General features: G+C 42.5%; 1 protein-coding gene across 1 annotated transcript in view; it reads right to left on the bottom strand.

Moving 5' to 3' along the window:
- SNX9 (sorting nexin 9) overlaps positions 1–12,220 on the bottom strand; it is a 71,232-nt gene that overhangs the window by 3,346 nt on the left and 55,666 nt on the right. Inside the window, exons 12-15 of the mRNA XM_086632004.1 lie at positions 11,470–11,573; positions 8,511–8,588; positions 2,522–2,598; positions 1,479–1,568 (exon numbers count right to left, since the gene is read on the bottom strand). Of these exons, the coding sequence (XP_086488130.1) occupies positions 1,479–1,568; positions 2,522–2,598; positions 8,511–8,588; positions 11,470–11,573 (349 nt within the window). The remainder of the gene's footprint in view (positions 1–1,478; positions 1,569–2,521; positions 2,599–8,510; positions 8,589–11,469; positions 11,574–12,220) is intronic.

The raw sequence follows: 12,220 nt of genomic DNA, 5'->3' as shown, positions 1-12,220 counted from the left end.
CCTCCACTACACCAGGTTGCCCAAAGCCTCATCCAACCTGGCCTTCAACACTTCCAGGGATGGGGCATCTACAACTTCTCTGGGCAACCTGTCCCAGTGCCTCACCACCCTCTGAGCGAAGAATTTCTTCCTTAGATCCAATCTAAATCTGCCCTCTTGCAGTTTAAATCCGTTGCCCCTTGTCCTGTCACTACACGCCCTTGTAAAAAGCCCCTCTCCAGCTTTCCTGTAGCCCCTTTAGGTACTGGAAGGCTGCAATAAGATCCCCCCGGAGCCTTCTCTTCTCCAGGCTGAACAGCCCCAACTCTCCCAGCCTGTCGATATACACACAGAAAGGACAAAAGGACCAAGTTGCAAAATACACGTGACCAACACAACAGACATCCAAAAGCCTCAAGCTATCGAATGCCTGTACCACCTTATCTGCACATTATACAAAATGAGACAAACTCTTTTCCAAGAGACTACAATCCATTGCAATTTACAGCTTTGGATTCAGGAAAATCCTTGTGTCACACAGACAACAAGCACAAAAAGAACCGCCTCCCCCTTCACAGTGTTTGTGCCAAACAACATTCAAGAGAATCTATTTACACATGTCTTGGCAGTAGGCTTATGTTTCAATTTTCACAACATTTCTTCTCCTTTTATGGTATTTTTCCCCGAGGATTCTGTGGGACGAGGGACTGTAAACATCCCAAAGAAAGCACACATGAATCTGATATGCTTTCATCTTTGTTGCTCTCAGAAGTATGTTCTTGTTTTATGTATTTAACACTTCAAGTGGTAAAAAAAAATACCAAAGCGTGTATACTTGTTTAATACTTCAAAATTTTTAGTTTCCTGAAATATGTTACAGCAGGCACATGAACATAAAGACTCTAGGATAAAAAAAAAAAAGCAGAATATCTAAAAGTAGTCACAACAGCTAAATTTATGGTTTTGTTATTTGATGGTTTCATATTACAGAGAACAAAGTGGTTGGTTTTTGTTGCTGGTGGGTTGTTGGTTCCCCTCCCTCCCCCTCCAAAAAAGTTAGCCCTATTATCTATTTTTTACTATTAAAGAAAATTTTAGGCAGTGCATGATTATTTATCAGAAAGCTAATGTCATGTAAGTGCACCCAATTTTTCCTGCAATACTGGTATGGTTTAGTATTAGCTACCACGGCAGATTCAAATACTACAAATTCACACTACAGCTATTCCCCACATCGGGACATGAAGAAAATGATGAAGCTTCTCGAGCTCTACTATAGCAGAAAGTCACGATATTCTCAAATCACAAGACAAGTTCTGGCTTCCCTGCCCTCTAAGTACTTTTTATTTTAAAAATCCACATGCCAGTTTCACGGAAGCGTTCCGTGTTTCTGGAAGCAGGGGCCAGGCTGCTGCATGAACGCAGTGCACCATACCACCATTTTGTCACTGTGCATCTTCCTGCAGCCCAGCCCTCAAAAGGAAAGGCATCTCACCTACCTTATGAGCTGCTATGATGTCTGGGAAGCAACCAAGAAATCCCTTATATTCATGATTTGTTTCCATCAAAAAGTGAAGATCTTTCTTGGGCTAACAAAGAAAGCGTAAGCATTAGTAAAAGCATCTGTGGCTTATTAACGTCACAGAAAAGAAACTATGATGCCAAAAAAGGGTGAGGGGGGGAAAAAAAGGGGAGGAAAGAATAGAAAAAACCCAACCCAAAATCTTGTTTGTTGCAAGTTTTTCATATTTAAAAAGTTCTGATTAAAATATAAGCTCTTCAGAGTAAGGCACTGAGCACCAGCAAGCCACTGCCTCTGTTCTTTGTTTTAGTGAAGACTAACTTAGGAAGTGAGGAGTTTTGCCCCAAATTGTCACTGCGGAATCGTTACAGGCCTGGCAATAGCCCTGCTAAGCCACAATCTCATGACATTTACTGATGCCTACATGCACACCTGCATCTCCTCAGCTGCTCACCTGGAAAGCTGTTTTAAGAGCTTCCAGACTCAACCTTGAGATCAAGAGCATCTGCATTTTGGAGACCTTAGGCTTGAGACACTAAACATCAATTTATGATTTGGATACTGACACCAGTCAGGATGTATGGAAGCCAGATTTTTACTGAAACAGGCAACTGCACGTCAAGACAAGGAAACAGCAAGATCTGGACTCTGTAGCCACCTGGGGGATGCAGGGGAAGGCAGAAACCCTGTCCTTGATTTGATCTCATTATTTTATATCAGTAATAAAGACAGCTCACTTGACATCAGAAAAGGAACATGCTTAAAGAGAAAGTAATCATTTTAGTATTTTAGAAACCAGACTGATCTTTCTGATTCAACAGAAATACCCTCCCATGACATTCTCCCTCAGCTGACACACAGTAGAAAAGATGATGAAAGCACATTAAAAATATTAATAGTAATTTCAGGTACTGGCCTGCAGCACCAGCAGTTCTGTTTCAGCAGAAAAGAAAAAAATTCAGCGGTGATGGAAACAATGTGTTTGCACACACGACCTCAGCGCGTTCGTAACACTCCTACCTGATCTGCTACAAGACTGGCGATTTCTTCATAGGTTTTTCCTGCTTCTGTTATTGCTCCGTTGAGGTCAGATTCTCCTACGAGTAAACATCAGTGTTCAAATTACGTTAAGTCTGTTACTGTAAGAAACTTGCCTTGATTCAAGGCAAATTTCTAAAATAGCTTATTTTGCATTAATAACCGCCTGGGCATCACTTTATAACCTGCAGCAACGAAGACGTTAGAAAAACATGAGCAGTTTTTATACCATTAAAGGATAAAAACTCTGAAGATCTTGTAGAAAAATGAGTGCTAAAGGGACCACGTGAACACTGTTCTACCATAGCACTTGCCTACAGGATTTCTGACCCTTGAGGGTTTCAAGCTCCGTAAAATCGCTGCTTTTGAGAAGGAGCTTCCAATTTCCAACATCCCACGAAATAGATCAGAGGGCCGCACAACTACACTAAAAACACAGACATCCATCACCACAAATCCTAAGATGGCCACCACCCAAGCGCTTCTAACACTGCGTTACTAGCAGGACATGGCTCTGCGGGACACATGGAAACAAGCCTTACGTTCTTCGTTTTGTCATGCCACTTCACCTTCCCAAAACGCCACGGGTTTTTTCCATCCTTGTTAGCTTGTCCGAAGCACGTAGCCAACGGTACGGAAAGCAAATTGAGGCAGAGAAAGGGGAAGGTATAATTTGCAGGTACCAAGTACTCGTTTAAGAAAAAGTGACTTTTCTCAACCTTTCAGATGTGTCTTGGTATCAGGCAGCAGTTAGTCTTCTATCAACATTTTGTTTGTATTCTATAGGCATTAATCAGTGACTTAATTGAAAACTACCAAACATTGGTTTCGTTAATGATTAATTTGAACATTGAAATACCTTCTTTTACTACAACATATGGACTAATCTATGTTAGAGACTTATTAGAATTTACTAGATTATTTTTTGGGGGCAACCTGGTATAGTGGAGGGTGTTCCCTGCCCATGGCAGGGGGGTTGGAACTGGATGATCTTTGAGGTCCCTTCCAACCCAAACCATTCTGTGATTCTACGATTCCTTTATTTTATCGCGTCCTAAAGGAAACAAGGGAATGGCTGAATGCTGCTTCAGTTCTATCAATCAATTCTCAACTTTCCATTAGACTGGTTTCATAAAGCCAAAAGCTTTGAGGGAAAGCTGTTGATCCTAAGAACTAGCAAGTCCAGCAACACAAACACTGCTAAAGAAAGTTATTTTTCTCCTATTTGAGCCTGTCTGGATAAAATAAAAATGAAACAAACAAGAAATCCCATTGTGAGATCTAAGAGATACATAACTCAGAAGATATCTTCACATTGTTGTAAAACAACAAAAAAAATTCAGGTAGACTTAAATAATTTCATTATTTCAGAATTCCCCATGCCTGCTCAGACGTAACCTTGAAGTAACCGCTGCTTCAGCAACTGACTCCTAGATTTTTGGGACAAAACATGGTGTGGCTTTAATTAGAGTCAGAAGCCAATTTGGTCTAGATGTTGCTGTTCATTTCATAGCGCCATAAAGGATGATGACTGTTCCTATCTGAGCAAAAAGAGGGAAGATTGGTGTGTATATTTGAGCAGAAAAGAGAAAATCCTCCCCTTCTGTGCAGAACTTCACTCAAAGAAGCTCCGTAGACTGGAGCGTCAAAGAATCACGACAAACCCTCCCGACATCGCTCCTCTTGTGGGGCACTCCCACTCCTCCAAAAGTAAGGCTAAGGGATGGTGCATTTAAAAGTTGTTGCAGACAGCAGGTCCCAACAACAGGCAGACACACCAGTGGTAGAAGAGTATCTGCAGCTCCTCACACTGCATCCTTTTCTTCTACAACCCCTTTTCCAGGTAGTGCCAGGGCAGTCTTGAGAGGCAGAGATCCCTCACCTGCTGCACCTCCGAGTGCCAACACACGTTATCAGCAGTGGCATGCCATGCTCAGTTGGGCACTCCCTACACCAGGCCACCTTCTCAGGAGCTACCACCTGCAACCCACATGCTCACCCACCAGTGTAACTTGAATTCCAGCAGCACATTGCTCCTAATCACTGTTGTCACCATAAGTTTTGGTCGGAGTTTTTGACTTGGGCAGGGCCAAGTTTCTGGCATTCTCAGCTTCTGAACTGATGCGAAGCTGGGAACAAGCTCCTTAACTCAAGCCATGAAAGCTGAGCTAGGTCCCAGTACAAGGATATACCAAGATGTCCAGGGTTTTCAATCAATGGGAAAGCAGAAAGCCCCACAGGCTGCTGACATTTACAACACAATTAGGGCAGTGTGCATCACACATATCCCCACGAGAAACACAGGGCTTAAAAGCATTGACTAAAGGGAGTTGTAAACAGACCAGTTAAAATGGCCAGTAATATTCTACAGATGTTTTAGTTCAAACATGAGGAGAAACGGATGTTTTCATTGATTTACAGCCCTGTATGCTGTCACAGGGAGATGAAGGAAGATGTAAAATTATGAGGAGTCTTTTGAAAGATGATCCAAGGGCTGGAGCACCTCTGCTATGGAGCCAGGCTGAGAGAGTTGGGGCTGTTCAGCCTGGAGAAGAGAAGGCTCCGGGGGGATCTTATTGCAGCCTTCCAGTGCCTAAAGGGGCTACAGGAAAGCTGGAGAGGGGCTTTTTACAAGGGCATGTAGTGACAGGACAAGGGGCAATGGATTTAAACTGGAAGAGGGGAGATTTAGATTGGATCTAAGGAAGACATTTTTCACTCTGAGGGTGGTGAGGCACTGGCACAGGTTGCCCAGAGAAGCTGTGGGTGCCCCATCCCTGGCAGTGTTCAAGGCCAGGTTGGATGAGGCTTTGGGCAACCTGGTGTAGTGGAGGGTGTCCCTGCCCATGGCAGGGGGGTTGGAACTGCATGATCTTTGAGGTCCCTGCCAACTCGAACCATTCTATGATTTTATGTTTAGAGCATCTCTTAGCAGTTCAGCTGCTCAGTAAATGCCAGCAATTCTCACCTCTGAGGGAACCCACTAGGCACACTGAGGGAACTAATATACTGTAAGGCCTGATTAGGGCAGCAGAACTTCTTTTGTCGAGAAGTGTTTCTCTTTTCTTTCAAAGTATGTTTTAATAGAATCCAGGAGTAGGAAAAAGATGAAGTTTGGTGTACTAGGAAACTACTTGTAGCCAGATTTTTCTTGACAAGTACACCTTGGACTGATAACGTTTAGCACACACCGGCAGCTTAGAAGTCAAGATGTGCCTGTTGCTAGCTGGCAGGACAGCGAAACTTGCATGTCACCAAACTCCTGAGGGGTGATGCATGATCAGGAGATCTGACTATGGCTGCATGACACACCACTGCCATTCACATTTTTTTAACAGAGGAGAAAGACTCACCCAGATGTGGCACCAGAAGAGAGAAGCTCTGCTATTGAAGGCTGCATTAACCTCAGAGCATTGTGTGATGCAATAGGAGAGGCAACTGCCAGGCTGCAAGACACTTCCAGGCATATTCTGGAACTGTCCAATATGCATTTTTGGACCAGGATCATACTTTCCAAGCACGTGTTCTTAAAACCAATCAGACAGCACATAGGCCCATGGCCAAGTTAAATGAGAACCTCTCAACGTGTCCTTAATGCTTTTAAAGGTGCCCTTGCCTCTGCAAACACTGGGGACAGACTCCTAACGTGCACTGTGGCTGGCAACTAATTGATAAGGCTCATTCTGCTGCATAAGAAAAAAAACTCGAGTGAGTCAGACTAACAAGTGCATCTTGCCTGGTGCAGTCTTAAACCTTTGGGGCTGGAAATCAGCAGAGAAGGCAGCAGACATTCACCACACACAAGGCTTTGTAGAGCAAGCAGGCAGCACTGCTGAGAGAGGCAAGGACAGTAGATATATCCCATCCTAACTGCAAATAAACCAACTAAAAGTGTATTCAGTATGTCAGAAGTCAGCTACCAGCAGCTGGAAATGCTTGTGTCATCAAATCAATCATTGTAATCTTTGGCAGCCTATATGCTTAAACTTCCAGAACTTAAGTATTAAACAAAAAAAAAAAAAGGATGAAGAGATTCAGCTCCCAACAGAAATGGAACTAAGTGCCCTCAAGTATGGCTGAAGGAGTCATTCTTTGTTACCAACAGTCTAGAAAAAACCATGCCCCACACTCAGCCTAGCTAGCACTTCTTCACTTGAAGGACTGTGCCTTCTTACAAACACGGAGATCGGGAAAGTCACATCCTATCAGTCTGAATCCAGAGTTTGCGTGATGCACAGACCTGGACCTGAGGCAAGCACCAAATGAAACTGCACACCAGCAGCTGCGAGGGCAGCAGTGCTGAAGACATTTAAAACAACATGTGCACTGGACTTATTCTCTCTTCCTGAGAACTCAAATTAAAAAGCAAAGAATCCCATATATTATTAATTCTGACAAAACACACTGTGTACCAGTTATTAAAAAAGGCAAAATATATGGAATTGGGACAAAGACATCGGTGGGAAGGGTATTTTCCTCAGCAAGATGCTAGGGTGCAACCAGGAACAACTGGGCAAACAGCGAAGAGAAACATCCCTTGCCTTGTTCCCAAGCATCGCGGGATCTATTTTGTCGCACCGTTTGAAGAGGCTGGAAATCAAACTGAAGCTTGCCTTCCTAAGGTTGAGCTGCAATTTTGCATCCTAGCTTTAAGCCACATTGTTTTCCCTTTACGCTGGCAAAAGAACACGTGTTACAGTTCAAGCAGTTTTCACTCCTTTCTCAAGAATTCTTGCCACAGATTGTATCTGGCCAGGATTTACAGTTTTCTAACCCATGCTAAGAGTACATAACCAGGCAAATCCCTTACTCAGTTCTCACATCCAAAAGTAATGTTTTAGGCAATATACTATGCTCCAATTCTAACTAAGCAGACATCCTCTTGAAGTGCAGGACAAAGGTAAGAACAAACTACTGGGACTCTGCCTACTTCCAGTGTTTCCAGCAGCAGAGAACCTGAGTTTAAGAAGTGGCTGCATTTTCATACATGGTTTACAAGGCAAAAAGCTTTAACAATACAAAGTAAGAGACAGATGAGTAATCAACTAGTACTGGTCAACTAAAAGTCCCAAGATGGAAAGATTTCCAGAAGCTTCTATGCTATAATGTTTAAGGTTTTAGAACAGAGCAATTTGGCTACTAAGTCTAGGAAAAAAAAAAAAGTAACAAAAATACATTTGACAAGAGAATCCCAGAGAAAATGAACTCAAGAAGCTCCCTCTCGGTTACGAGGAAATATTTTCCAGTTATCTGGAAAACGTAGAATCATAGAACGGTTTGGGTTGGAAGGGACCTCAAAGATCATCTAGTTCCAACCCCGATGCCATGGGCAGGGACACCCTCCACTACACCAGGTATCAGCAGAACTTAACATAACAAAGCAGGATTTTAAGTTTGGCCTAAAGACTGACTCCATTTTCGGAGAACGTTCAGCAATTGATGCCCTCTCACAACTTTCACACTTAACATGACAGGCTCTGCTTTAGGGCTCCTGAAGAGAGAAAGGCGAAGGACAAGAACAGGCTGCAGTGGCCAACCCTCCAGCCCACATACTGGTACACAAAACTCTGGCCATAAGTTTTCCATCCTCATGTGGAGTTGCTGTTTCATGAAGTCACACGACAGTTCTGTGACAGACCTTTTCAAGGCCACGTTTTCTCCCCTTGGCTTTGATGTCACCAAAAACGCTACAGCGTGTTTTGTCGGTCGTGTCAGTGACATCACACATCAATGAGATCACGCTGAACTCCCCCACCACGTGATGATACAGCGAGAGAACACAAGACTGCAGACTAGAATATAAACCCCCTGTAATACGCAAAGGGAAACAAGTCTCTAATATTTTTTCCAGAATCACGTTTGACATCTAAAGTTCAAAGAGGAAAGCGTTAAGATCTTTGGCAAAAAATGTAGCGTGATGTAATTAAAATATCTTTTGTTAAGTAAAGTACAAACGAACCAACAGAAGTACCTTGGTATCCACTAGTGCTGAAGACCAGTGCCAGGCTCTGCAACGCTTTTCCTATCTTCTGGTATTCCTTGGGTAGTGCTGAAAAGGGGAAAAGGATGGGGAAAAGAGGGAAACAGAAGCAAAAACCCACAAGGGTAAGTGAGACTAAGTCTGCAGCATTTCCAAAACTTGATAGCAGCAGAGGTTTTACATTTCTTCTAGTGAAGCATTTACAACCACTTTCTTACCCCCTCCCCTGCTACAGATGTTCCAAAACTGGATAAAGCAATTGCAATCTGGATTCTTAAAAGCCACAAACACTTGGGAGAAACTGTGTGAGACTACTATAAAAAAAAAAATTAAAAAAAAAAAAAATCTCACTGCACTCCTAGCTCAGTCCTCCTATGAATACAGTGAGATGTTTCTTCTCCCCATCATGAGCAGACTTTATCCTCCTGGGGGAGATGGGGAGGGGAAGAGAAGTGCTGCAGTGATATGGAGAGTAGATCTCAGTAATATTTTAAGATACAGGATTCTCACATAGACCTATAATACCTAAATTCTCCTCAAATCATGGATTTCGTATTTACAGGCCAAGATTATCTAGAGATAAAAATTGATACAAGTATCTGAATAATCACATTGGTTTTCATAATCTATTTATTGAAAACGTATTCATAAATTGCTTCCTTACAATGAAGTCAATAAGCTGTGATTTGTAAGCGCATTCGTTATTAACGCTTTGAATACCACCACCCCAGAGGTGCCTAAAAAGCAATTTGAAAGGTGAAAGCAATTTTTTTTATAAGCTACCTATGCTAGCAGGAAAAAAACCAAGTAGATGTGCTTGTTGTTGGCAAACATTTGTATTCAGAGGGTACACTGTCCAGCAAAACAGGAGTTTTTCCGTTGCTCTAGTGTCCCACACAATCTGATTTTCACAGATTCATAGATTTCTAGGTTGGAAAAGACCTTAGAGATCATCCAGTCCAACCGTCCCTAATCCCCATTAAACCATATCCCTAAGTAGTTCATCCACCCTTTTCTTAAACACATCCAGGGATGGGGACTCAACCACCTCCCTGGGCAGCCTAAAGAGGAACCACTTTGTGTGGTAAAAATCAAACCAAAACAGCACAAAAAAAAAGCCCAAAACCAAACCAAACCCCCCTAAACTGCATAATTTTATTGATTATCTTTGACCAAGTTCATGCCCAGAAGTCAGATTATTTATAACAGCTGATACTTCTTATACCACAGGTCTCACTCAGCACTAGAGCTCTGCTATCAGCTGTTAACTTGGTATGGAATCCCAGTGGAAATTTCGGTGAAGAACATTTGATTTCTTGTCACTTGCATTTAAGAAGTTTCCACTGTCAGTCATTTCGAACATCGTCGAATGGAACGCACGTACCTACTGCTCAGGAAGGGCCAAAAATATTTCTGGCTGGGAGGTGGTACGAGAGCCAACAGGGAACTTAGAACCTAAGAGACTATTGAAATTGTTCAGGTTTGAACATCCCGATTGACCAGCCTCCTTTTCCTAGTCAGTGTGAATGTCTGGAAAGTTAACAGTTGGAATTTTCAACACGTTGCATCTGACTGCGTTTGTGCTAACCACTGACAGCAGTAAGGATTCAAAGAGTCATTCCGTACCTAAAGCACTACTGCCCTAAGTTTAGGGAGTTCATCCGCGAAAAAACACGGAATTTCTACCGCAAGCACCAGTCCCAGCCAGCCCTTAGCTACGGTGGTTTTGATCACTGCTTCTGGAACTGCAATTTTTCCTAGTCTCGTCTAAGGGACCTTATTCCTTCCCTTGTCCTTCACCCCCCACTCCATATCATTTTCTGGTGAAGCGAGATCTGCACACTGGTAGAGTTGTGGCCAGACTGGTTTTGATCAGCAGGAGGGTCAGTGATGCGCAGAAAGAAACCCTCTCATTCAAAGTGGAGAAACACAAATAATTCAAAGTTCACATCCTACAGACACCAAGGTCTAATGTAATCTCTCCCAGAAGAGACTGGGCTTTCATGCTTCCCCTTCCCTCTGGCCAGCCCCAGACATTGAACTTCAGTGCTAGATTAGAAAGCAGCAGAGAGAGAACTCAGGAGTTGTACTTACTCCCAAGTCTGGGGACAATGTTGGGTTTTTTTTGCAGGAGTTAAAAAGAGGGGAAAAAAAGGAAAGGAAGAAAAAAAAAAAAATGGAGATTTGAGGAGATTTATGTGATAGGTCTTTGGTCGCCAGACACTACAGCCTGCCCTGAAATGTTTCTTATTGTGATCCTCAGCTGTAGTACCTGCTTCCTTTCAATAGCTGCCTTGTGGTGGCCACAAACACTGAACACTGCAGTGGACTAGGAAATTAGAGCCCAGGCAGAGTCATAGGGACTTGGTGTGAAGTTCTGCAACCCTAAATATCTGTGGGAAGGAAGAGACAAGATAGGAGAAAAAGAATTGGGCTAAAGATTAAGTTAGAATCAAGTTGTTTTTTCTTTTCCTTTTTTTTAAAACTCATTTCACCTTTAAATCAGTCCTCCTGGCATGCAATAATCCTACATAAGGGGTTAATAAAATGCAATCATTTATGATTTCATCAAATAGACAGATCTACTTTGCCCATGTCACTAAAACGTAGATAAATGACAAATATATAAGAACAGGTCCAACAAGGGCTTTAGCTGGATTACTGGAATTATTTAACTTTTAATATTTTTAGACCTATGGGCAGGGACCAGATATTTCTGTTACAAGAGAAACAAAAAACCCCACACCACAACAAAACACCAAAAAGCCTGCACAATTTATGCTCTCAGACACTGGAAGCAGCTAGAATGCCATACAATCCTCAGGATAATTTAGGATTTCCTTTAGTTTTAAGATGTGCCTTGCATTATAAACAACAAAAACAATGACAAAAAAACATAAAAGAGAAAATCAACACAGAAATGATGGCTGAGTTCAGAGGGGACACTTACGCCCTGTACACCTCTTCCAGTGCTCCTGTCCCACTGTCAGCAGCTCTTTAACTCCATCATCCATTGCTTTGGTGAACCTACCCACTGCATCGCATTTCTGCTCTCTGAGGCATTTGGAAAAAGAAAAAAAACACAAAAAGCAGTTTAACAGATGCATTTTGCTAACTTTAAAGGCAATACTGAAACGTCTGTAGTGTCAACTAAGTCTTAAAAAAACACAACAGAGAAATTAATTCCTTGAAATCTCTGCCATTTCACTGAGATCAGAACCTCCCTCCTTAGATAAAGACATTTTTCATTCCATTTCCAGTCCCGCCATCCCGTCAAACACGTGGTCCTGGACTATCATTCTTGCTCCAGTTAGTTACCTTCCAAGGCTACTAGCTAGCTAAGCATCCTCCCCAGGACATCAAGTAATAACAGACCAGCAAAGTCTGATCTGAGGAAAATGCATCCCTAGAGCACTTAACACAAACAGAAGGATCATCCCTGGAAGTGTTCAAGGCCAGGTTGGATGAGGCTTTGGGCAACCTGGTGTAGTGGAGGGTGTCCCTGCCCATGGCAGGGGGGTTGGAACTGGATGATCTTTGAGGTCCCTTCCAATCCAAACCATTCTGTGATTCTATGACTCCACATTGACTGGAAATTAGATGTTAGAATAACAAAAGTAGCAGAACTCATACAACAATGAACAAGTACGAAGAAAATAATTGTTCTAGATATTTTAACAAAAGTCTAAAATAAGTGAACA

The sequence above is a fragment of the Tauraco erythrolophus genome, chromosome 2 (genome assembly GCF_009769465.1).
Source record: "Tauraco erythrolophus isolate bTauEry1 chromosome 2, bTauEry1.pri, whole genome shotgun sequence".
In the NCBI taxonomy this organism is placed as follows: domain Eukaryota; kingdom Metazoa; phylum Chordata; class Aves; order Musophagiformes; family Musophagidae; genus Tauraco; species Tauraco erythrolophus.
Note: the sequence above shows the minus strand (reverse complement) of the source record. Positions and strands in the feature narration are given on the sequence as shown.